Source organism: Nestor notabilis, unplaced genomic scaffold, assembly GCF_000696875.1.
Source record: "Nestor notabilis isolate BGI_N333 unplaced genomic scaffold, ASM69687v1 scaffold35850, whole genome shotgun sequence".
Lineage (NCBI taxonomy): Eukaryota > Metazoa > Chordata > Aves > Psittaciformes > Psittacidae > Nestor > Nestor notabilis.
In genome coordinates, this window is record NW_009913081.1 from 1 (window position 1) to 18,006 (window position 18,006).

At 37.6% G+C, this 18,006-nt stretch overlaps 1 protein-coding gene across 1 annotated transcript in view; it reads right to left on the bottom strand.

The window, feature by feature from the left end:
- Positions 1-416: 416 nt before the first annotated feature.
- The window catches only part of SLC9A8 (solute carrier family 9, subfamily A (NHE8, cation proton antiporter 8), member 8), a gene marked incomplete at its 5' end in the record, with an annotated part of 26,148 nt that continues 8,558 nt past the window's right edge, over positions 417-18,006 (bottom strand). Inside the window, 12 exons of the mRNA XM_010022645.1 lie at positions 417-524; positions 1,809-1,955; positions 3,003-3,223; positions 3,657-3,768; positions 5,273-5,355; positions 6,807-6,923; positions 9,124-9,229; positions 10,923-11,061; positions 12,330-12,473; positions 13,521-13,555; positions 14,229-14,330; positions 15,267-15,350. Of these exons, the coding sequence (XP_010020947.1) occupies positions 417-524; positions 1,809-1,955; positions 3,003-3,223; positions 3,657-3,768; positions 5,273-5,355; positions 6,807-6,923; positions 9,124-9,229; positions 10,923-11,061; positions 12,330-12,473; positions 13,521-13,555; positions 14,229-14,330; positions 15,267-15,350 (1,398 nt within the window). The remainder of the gene's footprint in view (positions 525-1,808; positions 1,956-3,002; positions 3,224-3,656; positions 3,769-5,272; positions 5,356-6,806; positions 6,924-9,123; positions 9,230-10,922; positions 11,062-12,329; positions 12,474-13,520; positions 13,556-14,228; positions 14,331-15,266; positions 15,351-18,006) is intronic.

Consider the following 18,006-nt stretch of genomic DNA (forward strand, 5'->3'; position numbering starts at 1 on the left):
CATATATATATATATATATAAAAAGTAAAGTGCAATTCATTCTGTTTTGCAGAGTCACATGTGACTCTGTTCTTCAGCATATGTTTACAGCAGATTTCATAATAGGAAGATCCCCCCCATTAAACAGTATCATCATTTCATGGCAGATGTTCCTGCTTTTCAATAGGCTGCATTAAATTTGCTATGCTGTAAAATCTGAATCAAAGGTTCTTCATTCACTCCAGTGTCTGACACTTATGGTTTCCATCACTGACAAGAAATATCAAGCACAGTAGATCTGTGGTTTTATACCCAAACATGTAGCACAAGACATGTCTGAAATTGGAAAGTTCATTCTCAGCTTTTGTGCAGCCAGACTCTTGATCCTCAAGCCATCTTTCTAATGATCTAAACTCACTGCACTCCTGCCTGGTGTCCTATAGCAGCTCTTGCTCATCATCTTCAGATCCTGAGGGTCCTTGTCGTACCTCTTCATACCACTTGTTTGTGAGGGTTTTCATCTGTATGCGCCCATGATGCAAGTCCTGAGGCAAAAGCAAACCAGACCAGTTTGTTACTTAGCTACAATGCTACTTGTGTCTTAAGAGAAAAGAGAAAGACAAGTCTAATATATTCCTTAGGAAACAAACCACTCCTGGTCTCTAAGCATGCAAAGCAATTCTGTTTCCTACTAGAAAATACTTATCAAGTGTTCAGTGAGTGATTATTTCCACAGATTATGTTGTTGATGACAAGTATTTTTATACCTGTATTTTCTAGACAGTCCTGTTCTGTGGGTTTCAACAACCCTGATGCTGTCTGGATGGCCTGGCTCTGAATCTCACTCCTCTCTTCATATTCCCAGGGCCAGTGGGATGCTTGTGGCCTGCTCTGGTGATTCACGTACTTAGGCTTCTAGCCTTTGGTTGCAATCTGGGATGGCACCCTGTGCTTTTGGCTACCAACTGTGAATCAGATGCTTGCTCTGGTTTCATGATGCCTTTTTGGTTTTGCAAAAAATGTCTTTAGCTTTTGTAGGAAAGTGCTGAAAGTGTTGTTTTGGAAAGAAAGGTACAAAAAAGAGGAAAAATAGCATGTTTGGGAAGCCTAGGATGATGGAATGTGCACACTTTACACAAATTTATCAGCTCCACAGAAAATACGCTTAATTCACGGCAAATTGGAAAAACTGTGGAAAAAACCCAAACCAACATGGCTAAGGAGTCTCAGGTTTCTGAGGCATGGGAGTGAAAATGGCGGAGTATTTACACCTCTAGAGCCACCCAGTGTTAAGTTACACGTTCAGTCAGGTGTCATTTTGCATTTACAGCTTCAAAGTCTTGGTCTCCCAGTGAAGAAGTCTTAAAGGTGAAGGTTGCAATGGTGGTGTGTATTTCCCAGATATAAACTGCACTCTGCAGACAAATCCCAGCTCCAGAGTTCACAGGACCACGTACAGTAAAAGGCAGGAACTTCACATGACAGCACTTGAAAAACTGTGTGAGTGGCAGCAGCTTTTTCTAGCAACAGTAATAACTAGTAACTCCTGATACTGTTCATGGCACTCTGCAAGATTAAAGGCAATAAATCCATACATGTTTTAAAGTTTAACTGTAGCAGCCCTGAGAAATGCTCTTTTAATCCAACCTGCAATTTCACAGTGCAGCTTTTCATTACAGCTGCTCTACATATGCACGAGTAATACATTAGATGGTTCACTCCTCCTAATGTACAAGTTGCACAGCTACACTATGAGCCTTGAGTGGTACAGAGTGAAATGACAGACAACTCTACCACAGGTTTTCTTCTAGAAAACAAGAAAAACTTACTTCTTGTGTGAGTCTTCTGGTAAAGAAAGGGTTCAAATACTTGGCATCAAGCCACATAAACCCTTTGAGGTCCTGGCGTTTTATGTACTGGGCTTCATATTCCTCTTCTGTGAGCTCTGACAAATGTTCAGATTCTATTGTGTTTCCCTGGAAAGATCAAAAATATTGGAGTAATGTGAGAAATGCTGCAGTCATCCCTTTGGCTTGCTCAGCCCTTTGCTCTGTGCTCTCCCTTCTTGCAAACATTTCCCATGCTGGAACAACATGGAAATTATCACCCCAGCCTACCAGGGTTTATAGCTATATGAATCTGTCCAGCTGTTGATTCCCAGAACCACTTAGCTTCCTTTTTCATGCTGAAAGGTAAAAGACCTCAAATGTTCCATGTTTTGTATTTCTACTACTGCTGAGAACAGATTTCTAGTGTGCAGGTTTTCTCTTGTGATCTGAACAATGATTTTATCCAGTAAGCTATGCTAATGTCATTGTTTTACTGAAAACAAGCCCTGTGTCAGAACACACCTTATCTCTGTGCTCTTCCCATACACACCTCCCTGTGTGGACAGAGTAAGGTAGTTCTGAAGACTGCAAGGTTTTTGAAACCTCATGCCAGGAGGAGCTGTTCTTCAGATCCTACAGAACAATACCCTGTGTGTATTGTTCTATGGTTTGGGGGAAAAACAGGCAAATGCTCTGGGATACCTCATGTATTCCAGTCTTTTGCACGTGAGGTTTCAGACTGGCTGTTAGTTTTCTCCAGTACTCTTGCTTAGACAGAAACTGCTTTAACATAAAGGCCAGTCAGAGGGGTGCTGTTGATACCACCTTCTCATGGCCTTTGCTTTGGCTTTTTCAAACTTCCATCTGCCTTTTATGATTAATTCATGACTCATGCTGTACTAGCTACTTTCCCTCTGTATATGACTCAATGCTCTATCATCTGCTTTACACTTTTGCAGGGGTTACTTTAATTTGTGTGGATTGAGTTATAATTAGACTGAGTTAAGAGACTCTCTCTCTTCCCTTTGTCCAAACAGTTATTTTGTGTAAACACTACCCAAGCCCTGTCTTTCGGATATGTTAAAATTATATTGCTTGGCTTTGTCCCACCACCTTGGCTTTTTCCACTGCTTTCATTCTCCTTTTTAGTAAAATGAAAATCAGAGATCCTCTGAATAAAAAACCCAAACAAACCATCTTCTCAGTCTTGCTAAGATTGATATCCTTCTTGTTCCTCTTGCGTGCTTTCGAGTCCTCAATGTCAATCAGCCTGATGAGGGGCATGGTTCCTCCTCCCAGCAGCAGAATGGTGAACAATACTATGATGATTGTTGTTGTCCCAATGAGCTGCCGCTTCTCTATTGGTTCCAAGCCCAAATGGAGGCTGAGGGCATAGGGAATTGCTCCACGTAAACCTTATCAGAGAACAGCAAATCAATGAAGGGTGAACCAACAGGTACAGTGGTCCACAGCACCCTGATAAACCAACAGGAATTCTCTATCTTACGTATTTTATCGTCCTACCATGCCCATTCATCTACCATTTGGTTACCACCCTAAAACGAGCCTAAACTCTTCAGCTACTGTTGTTCAAAATGTGAAGTTGCTAGACCTAGAAAGAAAAGCAGACTGCTTGCAGAAAAGCTTTAGTGGGGATCACCACTGCATAGCCCTCTAGCACAAAGAGGGAAGAGACCTTATCATCTATTGCACTTGGGTTTGAGAGCAGGCAAATGTGAAGTTGAGTTTTGCTCGTCAGACAGAAAACTGGTTCCTCCCAGAGCTGCCCACGCAATGAAAAAGATGCAACATTTTTTCCAGTTCTCCATAATCTGAGCTTTAACTTACCACTAAACCACATGATAAACATCATTTTGGGGGTGATTTTGTGATCACGGAAAAAGTTGAGTAGGTAGGAAAGCGGGAAAATGTTCACTGCTCTACCAAACAGAACAAGTACCTGAAAAACAGAAATAAAAGCAAAAGACCATTTGATGTGTTACATTCACACAAGCCCAGTTGTATCTGGTTTGCACAGGGTAAGGAGAATGTGCTCTTTTCACTCACAAGTCTTGCAAGCAGGAGCGCTGCTAAGCTAATATGAAGAAATCTCTCAGCACAGGTCAATGTGGAATTTAAGTTTTTAAGCATTTTATCTGCTTAACAGAAACTAAACCAGACTCATCACTGACAGAGAACAGACACTACCTTACTTATAATAAATAAATGAAACCCAAGAGGCATTCCAGGGAGACCAAGAATTACTTTGGGTAAAAGTTCTCCTCAGTTCAGCTCCTTTAATCATTCCCTTGGCACAACACTAAGAAGCAGTAAGATATTTCTATTGTCTCCCCATAGACCAGTTCCTCAAAGGAAAAGGCCAGAAGCCAAACGAACAGCATGTAATCCAGTTCCTCAATGCTTCCCTGGGTATGGTTATAAAATATACTTCACATTGAAATGATGTTTTGAGAGGAGAAAAAGAAGTACTATTGACTTAATGGCAGACAATTAACAAATACAGTGAACACTTTAACTCAGAAAAGTAAAGGTTTTCAAAGACAAGCTTTTAAGCTCCACCACAAACAGACTTTGATAAGGTAAATATCCTAGAATTAGTCAGCAGGATCCTTGAACGGCTGTGCTGTTTTCCTTTATGAATCACCCCAAAATTACACAATTTGCATTATGCCTGTGAGGGCAATGCTACATAGAAGGAAGTGTCACACCTTAGATACATATTAGATGAAATTGGGTGTAATGCAGTGAGAACAGTTCCCCATGCTATCACCTTCTGTGAACTGCAGGTAACAATTCTTGCCATAAACCATAGACTAAAATGCACTAGGATACGTTACTGTATGTGACTGGAAATGGATTCACATTCCCCTCTTTTGACCGTGCAAAAGAGAACATACTTTTCATGTCTTTATTATACAATTACAATAGCAATAGACGTAGGGAATCCCCATGTGAAACATAATTCAAAGTGCCACCACATAAAACTATGCTAAATACAGAATGAAACAAAAAGAATTAAGAATGGAGTCAAAGAATGAATACCAGTTTGCACTGTAGGTTCTATGAAGGTATGTAAAAACTCAGCATTGCTTTCTGGTAAAATACTGGAATAAAGTGGCATTTATAACAATCTCAACATCTTTTGAGATTTATTTTAATAAATCTAATAGGATCAAAAGCAAGATTCTGTTACTTATAATCTTATACAGAGGAGCTTAAGAATATCAGCAAACTGGAATTCCTTAAAGAATGATGTACACTAAAGTGCTGAGAACAAGAAGAAGAATGCTATTGGTGAGAGTTAACATTGTACAATATATAAAAATATGAAAGTATTTTCATAAACCCCTATAAAACATAACCATTCTACAATATATGTTATTTCCCCCTGCGCCAATACCAAAAACGCATCTGTAAAAATATGGAAGAAAGTAAATACCTACTATGCACCAGATGACAAAGGACATTTCAAACTTGTGAGGAAAACTAAAAATTGACAGGCCAAGAAATGCAAAAACACATGTTTCTGAAAAAGAGAAATCACATATTAAATAATTATATAAAACCTTTTCCACTCCTATTGTAAGTTATTACATACAGTACATGCCTTTTAAATGCATGAAATAGGAAGAAATGCCATTATGCAAAAGGCCAGATTCTTCCACTTGCTGCCAGTGGACAGCACTTTAGTTTTTGTGTGTGTGTAGGCTTTTTATTTTACATACTGTAAATTACTAGTAAGTATGAACAAAGGTAACAAAACCTTTTTCTAAAGACTGTGGAATTTTTAACTTGAGGAATATAGGACAAGCTGCAGAACACAGGTTTCAGGAGGGACTACTATGGACTTTGGTAGCTTTGAGTTAGAATCTATATGAAACTGAAATGTCAGGCACAATCTCATATACTGCAAGTTGAACACGTTTATAAAATATTCAATTCATTAAATTCTTATAAGTGACAGCAGGTCATTATTTTCTTTGTGATAAAATACTGCACTGACCTAACAACCCTCGTATATTCTAATAACCTCTAGAAGAGATGTTTGCAGATCTGAAATACTACTACCACTGTACAATGATTACAGCAATCCAAATATTTTATTTCCACAGCATCAACCCATTACCATCAGAGAATCACAGACTCAAGCTGTTTCGTCAGTTCACTGCAGTCCCAGCAAGGTAGGCTCCTTATCATAATGGCAGCTCAAAATAGGATGGTTTTGGACAGACCATAGCAGCATGAGACTTTGGGTACTGGTTACTTACATTTGCATGTTCAAAACAGTGTCTTAAATAACTCCTTTACAGTGACTTGCATGAATATGTGCTTTTTTAGCATTTGTAATAGAGTGAGATCAAACCCTGGTGAGCTACTGTGTTCAGATGATCAGTGGTTAAGTTTAGTTTGCATCAAGGTCACTCCCTGACTATGTTCCAAATGCATTTTCCTATGAACAGTACGGAACACATTCATGAAATCCCCTAGAAAAACAAGATACACCTGTAATAAGCATGTGATTTCTCTGAAACTTTGGTTTGCAAAAGGAAGTGGAAAGGCTCGGGGACTCTGAGCTGCTTGTATCTGTACTTGCAAAAACTTCTCAATTTGAAGCTATTATTAAAATAACGTTAAAAAACACCGCTAAAAATCCATCTTCTAAAACTAAAAATAGACCAGAGGAGAGATCAGAGTCAGAGATCTCTATCCGGTTGTCAATCTTGTAGCAAATCTTAGCAGGAGCCTGCAGGCTGGGAGAGAGAGATTTACTGTATGTTTTATCCAATATGGCAGGAAAGGTGACTTCTGACTGCTTTCTGGCCTTCACTAGGAATTCTTCTCTTAAAGACATGTATCACTGACATACAGATGGCTAAAAGAAAATTCACACCTCTGCTGCTCCCATCAGGATCACCATTGCGAGCAAATATATTTTTAAGCTATCAATATTAGGTATTAAGAGCAGGTAGCACCTACCACACATGAAAGCAACAGTTCTCAGTGTCTGCTGCATTAAAATCTGTGTAACCGGGGACAAGTTATGGTGCGTATAATGAGACATCACAATGCCAGAGAAGAGGATTGCCATGATACCTATAGATAAAAATGTGGCTGTTAACAGAAGAATAGATTGTACTCTGCAAATATTTGTGGTTTTAGCTCTTACTAACACAGAAGTTTATGAAGCAGTAAGTGGGATTTCTATTATTGTTGTTATTCATTACCGGTCTCATTCCACTATTATATTAAATATTAGGAGGTCAAATATAGGTCACCTGCAAGCTAGAATAAATCCCCATTATGTCACATTTTCCCACAAAACTGAGGAACTAAAATGCTAATTCTTGAGTATTTTTTCCTGCTTTTCAGTCTTCTAACAGGAAGAGTTAGAAGAGTGACATCAAAACAGAATAAAACCAATTTGAGAACAGCGGGGCTAGAGAACTGTATGAGTCAGTCCTCCCAGAAAGCATGTCCTTCTTTCCTACCTGCTCATCAGCCAGCCCCAATCACTCCACCAGAAGTAGAATGAGACCATGTGAATCCACTCCAGTATGGTGCACCACATCTGATACCACAGAAAATTAGGAACGAGTAACACACACAGGTGTACCCCAATTTTCTACCAATCTGAGAATCAGAAAAGCTGTTGAGACTTGAGAATTCAGGGCAAAAATTACCTCTGTAAGAATCATAGAATTGTTTATGTGGAAAAGATCTTTCAGATCACTGAGTCCAACCATAAGGAAGGTAAAGCATGTTATGTAGGGCCTGCAAGGAATGCTACCTGCCACAGAATGTCCTTTGGCTCCAGCAGAAAGCGTCACCAAACCATCTGCTTATGTTACTACAGAGATTAGTCTCAGGTATCAACACTGGGGAAAGCCACCAAATTACAGTTCAGTTGCCCTAATGGCATGCACAGCTTGGGCAGAGGCACAGCAACTGATACCACAGGCCAGAACAGCTACCTCAGATTTCACTGTATTTCACAAATCTTTGTGTTAGAGATTTTTTCCATCTCCCTTGCTTCTCTGCTGTTGGTTATTTATAGAAGAATCTGAATATCAACCTATTTTGCTAACTGCTCAAGACGTATCACAGGCGCTGTCAGTTTTTCACTGTTCATAGGGAGCTGGGTATCTTAAAAGGAAGTTTTGAACGTTTCCATGCTTGCCGTATAGAATTATCCCTGCAAAGGATGCCATTTGAGGTAAGGGTTAGGGCTGTGAAAAAAATTAGCAGCCCACTTGAAGAACAACTACAGTATTCCTTGTGAGGAAATAACAAACCGAAATTGACAATATAACCCAGCAGAAATCAACTGCAATGCAGCTCCTGGGAGGACAGGATGACATGCGAGATGCCTGCTTTGCCCAAAACAAGGGAAGCTTAATAGACTAGAGTGTTTGGCTGGAGCTGTGTGCCCAGGAATGGCACAAATAAACACAACTGGAAGGATTAGAATAGCTGAGGTACAGTCGAAAGAATCCTTTGTCTGAAACACAGAGGTGACCTGCCTAAGGTCATTCAAAGTTTAGATTTCTTGAGAAGTCACTCTGAAAGGTGCTTGAGAAATGAGAAAGGTTGTCTTTATAAATAAAATGACACAGAATCTTTACCATCCTGAGAGTAGATAACTAGGAGTCTTACTGGAAATTCTTTTTCATTGTATACCAACATGCAGATGTGTTGGTTATATAATGCAATGGCCCTGCAATTCTGTAATATTCAGTATCATTTTATATTAATAGACAGTATAAATGAGAAATAGAACAGGCCACATGCTGAGACCCCTTCTCACAAGGCAAAACTTGTTTCTACAGCAATGCAAATATTTTAACACATCAAACTGCTTGTTCAGGTTTCCTATAATTTCATTGCCCTACATTAAGTGTTGGCTTATACACACATTCAGATTGTACAGTAGGCAGAATGGAATGTTTGCCTTAGGATTATACATCTTGATTGTGTAACTACCATGATTTATAAGCCACATCTTCATATACATAAAAAACCCCAACTCCATTGACATCAGTGAGGGTATGCTGATACACACTGCTCAGATCCATTCCAAAATACATTAGCTCACATGTATATTTTCATAAAGCCTGATTTCATACCTGCAGCTCACTTACAAGAAATCTAGTCCAGCTACTGCTCCTCACAAACTTGTAACACCTTATACAGTCCAAGTTGCAGAGCAAATATATCTTTTAATGCCTTCTTTTGACACAATACCTACTCCCTAAATTTATCCAAGAAATTTGCACATACTTATTTTGCTGCTCACCTGAGAGTGAGATACCTTCTGCGAGTCCGTAAGGAAGGTAAGCGAAGATAATCATCATCCCAAACTCTAGGGAGGGTGTCTTCCTTAAATCAATGTGCTTTAGCACGTATACATGTAAACGTTATGGAAAATATAAATAAGAAAAAAATCAAAGATTTAAATCCGTGTCATTCCATTGCAAAACAATGATTATGATGAATGTACTTATCTGCTGAATGGCAAATAAAGTGTACACTCTGGTTTTGACTTGGAGATTAATAATTCTTCATTAATGGAAAGATTACTAAATTATGAAGAGTGTTTCTTATAGAAGTTACTGCTGGTAGAAGTCTATCAAAATGGACAGATATAGAGACAGAAAAGATCTGCTACTGATGTGTGTATACAATACTGATAACAACATGCCAAATTGTTTAGATTTGGAAGAGCCATTTCCTCACACATTCAGTCTTTGAAATCTCTGCTACAAAACTACTGCAGAAAATCCATAGAGAATCATTAAATAGTAAAGAATTTTTTAAAAATAAGGAACAGCTATGAAACAGCAAATTAAAAGTAAAATAGCTCTCATTTATGTTTAATAAAAAATGTCCTTTTCACACTATTCAGTCACTAGACTTCCAGTTACTTTCAAATGGATATGACAGGTTTGCAGTAATATTAACAGTAAGGATTATTCCTTAAATCACATCCTTGCCTTAACACTTTAAAATACTCCACTTACCATCTTTGTTAAAATTCAGAGGATTAGATGCCTGTCACATGGAAGTCCACATTCCCCTGGGCCATGAACCAGCAACAACCTTCAACTATATTTATCTGCTGGCAACTAGTAAGAGATGTCCTTTGCTGCACTGAAATTCTTCATGCTTAGGGTAAATCCAACACTTTGAGGCACAAGTAACTGTAACGGGGCAAATAAGCTGCTTTGCTATTTGTCACTATCATTTAGATACCAGTGTTGAAAGAAGCGTTGAACGTCTGTTTCCCTCTTTTGTTGTGATGTATGGAATAATTTAAGAGTTCATGGTATCAGGCTAATGAACCAAGACAGGAAATATGTCTGCATTTAATCAAACACTCCGTTCTTGTTATTTACAAATATAGTGCTTAACAGTGTGACATGAATAACTATTGTACAAGCCTGACACAAAAGATTACCTGCAGTGAAGTCAGTGTTAACATTAAACAAGCTCTGAAAAGTAACAAAGGTGTCTGACTTACAAAGAAACAGCCTTCCTTATCTCAGGAGAGAAGCTTCTGGGTTGTTTAGCAACCACTTCATGGAAGTGGAAGAGGCAAAATATAACTCAATGTAAATCCAAACAGAACAGTATCTTTATTCAGCTGCTGAATATGATACATAGGGACAAATGAGCTGGTCTGACTCAAAGGCCCTCGGGAAAAGCAGCTTTTTTTCCCCTTTTTAATGAACTGGCTTATGTATGTAAAAAAGGAGCCATATGTTTGTAAAAATGGATTGGAACTAAAATGGAATTAATTTTTTTTGAATTTACAAACCAATTGCCATATTTTATAACACTCCAATGCGTATAATATAAGCAACTATACAGCATTTCAGACCTTAATTATGTTCATAAAAATTTAATGCAACTCTTAATACACAACCTTGAACACTAACATAAAAATAAAATAAACATGAGAAAACCCTCAGCCAACAAAATACTCTCTAATAAGAAAAATCCCCTAAAAAATGCTGGAGAAGAGAAGAAATACTATTAGAATGCTGAAGTTTACCAATTCATACATGTTTATCACCAGAACTTAAAAAAGGATATTAATGCAGAAATAAGACCAGTAAGTGTACCAAGTGCTGCAGAGCCAAAGAACATCTTAAGAAAGTATCCCAGTGCCTGTAGAAAGGTTTGCCATCCACTTACATCTGACATGTTTTCTCTTGTCAAACCTTCTGCTGTGCTAGATATAATTAAAAAATAAATAAAAAGAAACAGTTATAAGTTCTAAGCCTAGATCCAAAAATACCACATATCCTTTGAGAGCAGCAACAAAGACTTCCATTTCTTCGTTGCTACCACTCTTAAAAGGCTTTTACTGTGATATATATAACAAGAGGAATGTCAAAAGATGTTAAATCAAGTCTCAGTGTAATCCCCAAAGGGAAACCTAATTCTGCTAAAAATCTGGAAATCCAGCATTGCTCTTCTGAAGAGTCCCCAGAATGGCATAAATAGGCTATGATAATGCCCAGTATTACAAAACAGTTTTCAAACTTTGAAAGCACATTTTGCAGTGGTAAAAACTCGGGGCATGAAAAAGAAAAGACCCATCATGTGATCCTGAGAGAAGAACAAATGAACAGGAAGACTTCTCATCAAATATTTAGGCGTGGATGAGAGACAGTAAGGTCACTGAACGAAAACAAAGAAGCTCTGAGGAGGAAAGGGAAGAGATCTCTTTGAATTTCAGCCACATATTGCATAAAAATTCCATGCAAAGAAGGCACAGGTTCTAACTAGTGTTCCTTTGATTGCTGTTATCCTTCATGGTCTTCTATAAAAGAACCACAACTGTATTAAAAGCAAATAGTTAATGGAAAATTACACTAACTTCCTTAGTCTAGCTACTCCTTTTGTACCTTCACAGTCACATTTACTGACTTCAGCAATAATCTGAAGATATACCTGTATTTAATTCAGCCCAAAATAATTATCATGGGCAAAGGATAAGGATATGGGATGTTGTTTTTCCCTGTGATATCCCCAACATAAATATGAAACTATTGCATGGGTGTTGATGTATCCCTCCCAGCTTAAGTGTGACTCTGGGTATAAGCCAATGATACAGGAGCTACAGCTGCCTATTTGGCAAAGTAAATATTTTTGTGTGAGCCTGAAAGGACACGTTTGTTTTCTGTTGTCAGGACCCTCTGGTGGAAGCTGAGCGGGTGAAAATATGGACTTAGAATGCAATCAGTTATCTGGGGTCAATGAGATGAGGCACTGAGGTAGTGGAAATAAGACATCCGTTTACTGTCTTCTGCCTATGCAGTTTATGTTGCAGATTGCTTTTAAGAAAGAAGCATCATACAAAATTCAGCTTTATACCAGAAATACATGATTTGTCCCAAATAGAGATGGAAGAATTACCTTATATCTGAATACCTAATTAAGAGAAAACAATGCAGTCATTGTCGCTATAAACATGTATAGTTCAAATGCACTTACTTGGTCAAGACAATAGAGACTGCATCATTGAGAATGCTTTCTCCAAAAACCAACATGTTGAGTACAGGATCCACATTGAGGGCATTGAAAATGGCAATAGTAGCCACAGGATCAACTGCAGATATTAAAGAGCCAAAGGCAAAACTGGAACACAAAACAAAAAAGATAACTAGATGAAAGAGAAGTGTGTACCTAGTAAACTTGTATGAGCAGCTAGTAACACAGACACAGTTTCTATGCAGTGAAAAGTTATGCTCTCTTCCTCTTCATGAATTTGAAGTGACAAAAGGGATGTGTTTGGCTTTCATCTACTGATGAACCAAAGAGAAAAGTTGTTGTCCAGCTGGAAGAGATGCTGAAGAAATGCCAATCTCCCAGCTCTCAACAACGTATCAGTATCTTACTCCAACTAAGTAAGAAAAGATTAGAGGAATGGGAAACCAAACAACTTCACAGACACAGCCCAAACCATGTATCACACATGCATAGTATTACTTGTTCAGGAGTATTGGAGAGGAATATTTAAAGGCAACTGCAAAAACTTCATTACTTTGGAATCCAAAGATAGACAATACAGAGCTAATGGGACTGCTCAGCTGAGTAAAGTCAAACACCCATGGAACAAAGTAAGGAAGACTTCTGCTGTTTTTGCATGTATTACTTGTTATGTTTCTTGCTTCCAACCCAATGTATTTATAGATTTTAACAGAAAACTGCTGTACTGGCTATACAATAAACAAACACAGATCCCTAAAAACTAGGAACAAACTATTTCAAGGTAGGGTGATGTCCTCATAAAAAACTGTTTAGAATCTTTGCCAAGTTCTTGAAAACTCTACATTATTGATACTGAAAAAATTATGTCTTTCTTAAGATAGGATTTGGACAAGAAAGTTATGCCCTTATCATATATATTAATAATACCAACTAACCAAAGTTATATATTTTAACTTTAAAAGTTGTTTAAAAAACCTGTGTAAAAAAAAAAAATCACTGAGCCATAATACTATTTGGAAATAAGGGTGTAATAGGGTTTAGAAGTGTTCAATCTATTTCTTAATTTCATACATGTTGAATCTAAGCAATCTAAACAATAATCAGAACTGCTGGCCAGCTACAGTGCATTTCCCACATACAGTTATCTTGAAGAACGCTTCATTTCATACGCTGCACCATTCCCCAAGAGCTTACCTGTCTGTCATGTTGAGTTTATAAATTACATCAGCCTGAAAGAATAGGCAAAACATAAAAGAAAAAAAAAAAAAAAATCACAGTCAACTGTGTTTTTCTGATGGTTTTAAAAATGAAACTATTCATCAAATCCTAAGTTTGTTATAATGAAAAAGATCATACACTAGTGACATTACCCAGCCTAACAGTGATCTACTACAATTTTGGTCACCCAAAATCAGGGAAGACCAGATTGGACTGGAACAGATAAAGATGAGCAGAGTAACTAAGGCAATCAAAGGAATGGAAATCTGAGAGGTGAAGAGGAAAGTATTAATTGTTTGGCCTACCAGAATGGAGTCTGAGAGAAAATATAATTATCTGTATCTAATCAATGGAGAAACACCAAAGCAGAGAAGCAAAAAAAATATTACTGACAGAAGAACAACTAAGTTGAACAATGGAAATGAGGAGATGGCTCTAGGGAATACAGGCTTTGGAACCATCTTCTGATAGGAAGACTAAGTAAATAAAACCCAACTCATGTCTTAATAGCTTTTAACATGGAGCATGCTATACCTATGGAAGGGGGTATATAATATTGCCTCTGTGATTGCAGAGAACTGGACTTTGTGTCCTAGGAATTCACTTTCAGTATGTTTGTCTGCTCTTGAAAAATGGACTTTCAAAGAGCAATCCAAATAGGTGCTTCAAAGCAGTTACTCTTACCTGGCCCAGGAAATAAATTCCTCCACCTACAATGAAAGCTGATATTGCAGTGCCAAATACAGAAAATAGAGTGATGGAACCGATGTTCTGAAAAAAATTACCCTGCAACACAATAATAGAGCAAGTAAATTAGTGAAAATTATCTGAGAGAAAAACAATGTTTGGGTTTGCACCTAAACTAGATTCTGATTCACAACTGTGTTTCTGATAATAAAGCTTCAAGTACCCCAGGACATCCATCCACACCCTCTGCCTAAAGAGCCTGCTCCCTTGAGGAGAACAGAAATCTCTGTGATACCCAGGACAGGATGTCAGTCTGGTACCCTAGTAACAAACCAATCTCATATGATCAGCTGGATATTTACCAGCACTTTTACACCTTCCCTACCTGACAGAACTGTAAATTAATCCATCTGTTGTAGACAAGCATATGAAAACAGCTTGTAAAATTCCCAGTTGCTAGTCCATTTCCTAGGTTGTGATTTTTATATGTAAAAATCTTTGGAATTGGTACCCATTCATGGTATTACTTTTGCCCACACTGCTCACTCCCTCTCCTGCAGCACAGCTCAAGCAGAAGCACACAGGGAGGGCCAGAACCACTTCAGGCAGGGCTAGTGCTGTGAGAAATGTCCACAGAAACACAGGCTCCCACACAAAGGGTGAAGACCTTGTGAACATTTTCCTCTTCTCTAGCTATGGAGTGACCCCTCCTTTCCCACTTCTGATCCTACTCCTTGCCATTTTGCCTCTTTCACATAAGTCCTTGTAGAGGTCTGATGAGGTAAGAAATCTCTCCAACCAAGGAAAACAACCTCTGTGCAGTAACTAATACCCTGCCAACATTCAGTTTACAGTAACAAGCTACATTCCCTGCGTTCTGGGTTGAAGAGGCTTAAAGTTTGCATTCACAATTCCCTAATGATTAATATAATGGAATTTAATGCAGTTATTCTAAACTTCACAAAGGTAGCTACAAGGAGAATGTGTTCCAACCAAAACATCAACATTTAAAATGAGTGTCTGGTGAGGTCTGACCTTGTGCAATGAATATCCAGATTCAAATATAATAGGTGGAAGCAAAAGCAGAAAAAACATATTTGGACGAAACATTTCTTCTTCCTGCAAAACAAAAAGGGAGTGTAATTTCAATGATATAATAATTATTGAAATAACATCCAGTCTTCCAAAAAGGAAATTGTCTAGGGAAAACAAAACCAAAAAGAACAAAAATGTTGGAAAATGAAAATGGCATTAATCTTTCTCCCTTTTTATTACAACGTAAAAGACTGAAGAACACTAAAATACTCCAGGGCTACTTCTATTGTTTTTTTTTAATCCAGAGATAGAAATCTAGGCACTACTTATTTTAAATTACTGTCTCCAAATAAGGTGCACAGAAAACAGGTTATTTATGGCTAAGGAAAAGCCATTCTGTTTCCACACAAAGTATTTCCATTTCATCTCAGACTCAAAACCTGTGAGGATTGTCAAGGAACAGTGACCTCTCGGCCACACGTTCAACGATAATCTAGTTAACTGTGACCAAGCACAGTTTACTGGAAAACTCATCACCTTACAAGAAGAAATCAGATCATCATCTCAGTACACTGGCAAGTGAACAGGCTCATAATATATAACACTATTAAAGAGTCTGAGGCTTGATTCTTCTTGGGAAATGGAATTTACACCTATAAATTAATGGTACTATTCTGATGGTTCCTTTTTACCATCAGAGTTATATAAATGAAACCTTCTGTGAAGTAAGATGTTATTTTTTGGTAACCTTATTCTTTATTGCCTATCTCATCACTAGGCTAACACTGCTCTATGGAGCTGTACCCCCAGACCGGCACCCTGGGCCTTCTCTGCTGGCAGACTAAGCACAGAAGGCAGATTAATCATAGCCTCTCTCCTTACCCATCAGGTTCCCTCCCAGCCCCCTCAGTTTTGAATACAGCAGAACTTGTCACCTTTGTAAGCAAGGATTAATTTGTTTAAAGCCAGGTTAAACAGCTGATTGACTGTTCTGTTAGAACACCAGCTTTCAAAAAAGAAGTACTCATCTCTTTAAAGCCTCATTCCTGTATGTACCAGTGATAATCATCTTAAAGGATTTGGGGGACTTAGAAAATAAAACTCATCCTTTACATTGAAATGCTCTAGCCTGTTATTCTGTATGCACAATTCCATGTATCGATGGCTAATACTACCTAGATTCTGTCCATACAGTAACTGTGCTAGATCAAAAATCCCACGTACTTGATTAATTACACTGTTTAAAAGCTCCTGAAAGCAGAGCTGGACAAGAAGGTGAGAAATAATGAAAAGGAAAGACTGTATTTGTGCTGCACTGAAGCAGAGACCAGGAAAGTAAATCATGAGGACTGGAATTATCTGCCATGATAGCAAGAATCACCAGCAAGTGCAAGGTCCACTGAAGATTTAGAAAGGCATGATTGCTAGAAATAGCATTACAAATGTCTTAGGGAAAGGATTTGTTTCAAGATTTGCTTTGTACACGGATATAGGCTGCAGTTAAATATTCTATTTTTCATTCCATATCAGATAAACAAAAATTATCTAGTACATTTAAAGTCATTTAAAAACATTTTATAAAGTGCATAATAATTATTCACTAGAATGTCTCACATCTGAAATTGACATTCTATGTTAAAACCTAAGCTTTAATACAGTGAAAGTAACTTAAGAAAGAAAATAATGTGGTAACTGTGACCCTTTACCTTAGCTGCTAACATAAGCAACCATGTGCATCCCCAAGTGCCTCCCAAGATTTGACCAATGCTTACCAGAAATAAACTACACACTCCACTAGCTATCATCAATATTTCTTATGTTTATAGAATCAGTACTCAAAACAGAGCACACTTTAAGCTCTTTTTAAGCTTGCTTTTTTTTAAGCTTTTTTTCCCCCCTTCCTGCATATGTGATTTTTTTCAGGTTGTTTCATTAAACCACTACAAAGCTATTGTAAAATGCTGATTTTGTGGCTGTCTAACCAACTTCCAATTTTAAGTCAAATCCAGTTACCTCAAATCAGGAATGACAAACACACTAACTAGTGCACCACCCACTGTTTCTAATAAGTAAATATGTAAAACTGCAATATCACTACATAACTCTTAAACACTTGTAATCACTTAAATGAATGTATACAGAATTAGTGTAGTTATTTGACAAAAAAAGAAGTAGAATATGTAATCAAAAAGCTACACCTCATTGCAAATCTATGCATTTTAATGTATTTCAACTAAGGAGAAATTTCCTCTAGGGAAATAACTGCTGAGAAATGCTGAGCTGCAAGCTAGGATTAAAATTCACTACTCAGCCCAAGACTCTCAGCTTGCTAATATAAATCCTGTTTAAAACTGGTGATTCAAATCGCTGTGATTTCAATCAGTTCACTGATCTAATCCTAATAAACTGTTTGATCCTGTGAAACAAAATCACAATTTAAGTACTGCAAGATTTTAGATTTTAGATTTTAAATTAAAGCAGGAACAGTGAAGAGTTCATTGCTTTGGTCATGTGGTGGTGCTTTCTTATGGAAACACCTACAAAATTAACTCCAAAAGGAGGAAGAGGACTAAATACAGTCATAAAGTACACAAGACAAATAACTGAATTACTATATTTTTTAGTGTCACTGATCCCAAAGATGTCCATTGCCTGCTTCTATCATGTATCTAATAGGAAGAGATTTGCTACCTTAAAAAGTATTACTCAGGGAAAAAAATATTGTGTAGAAAATATTCAG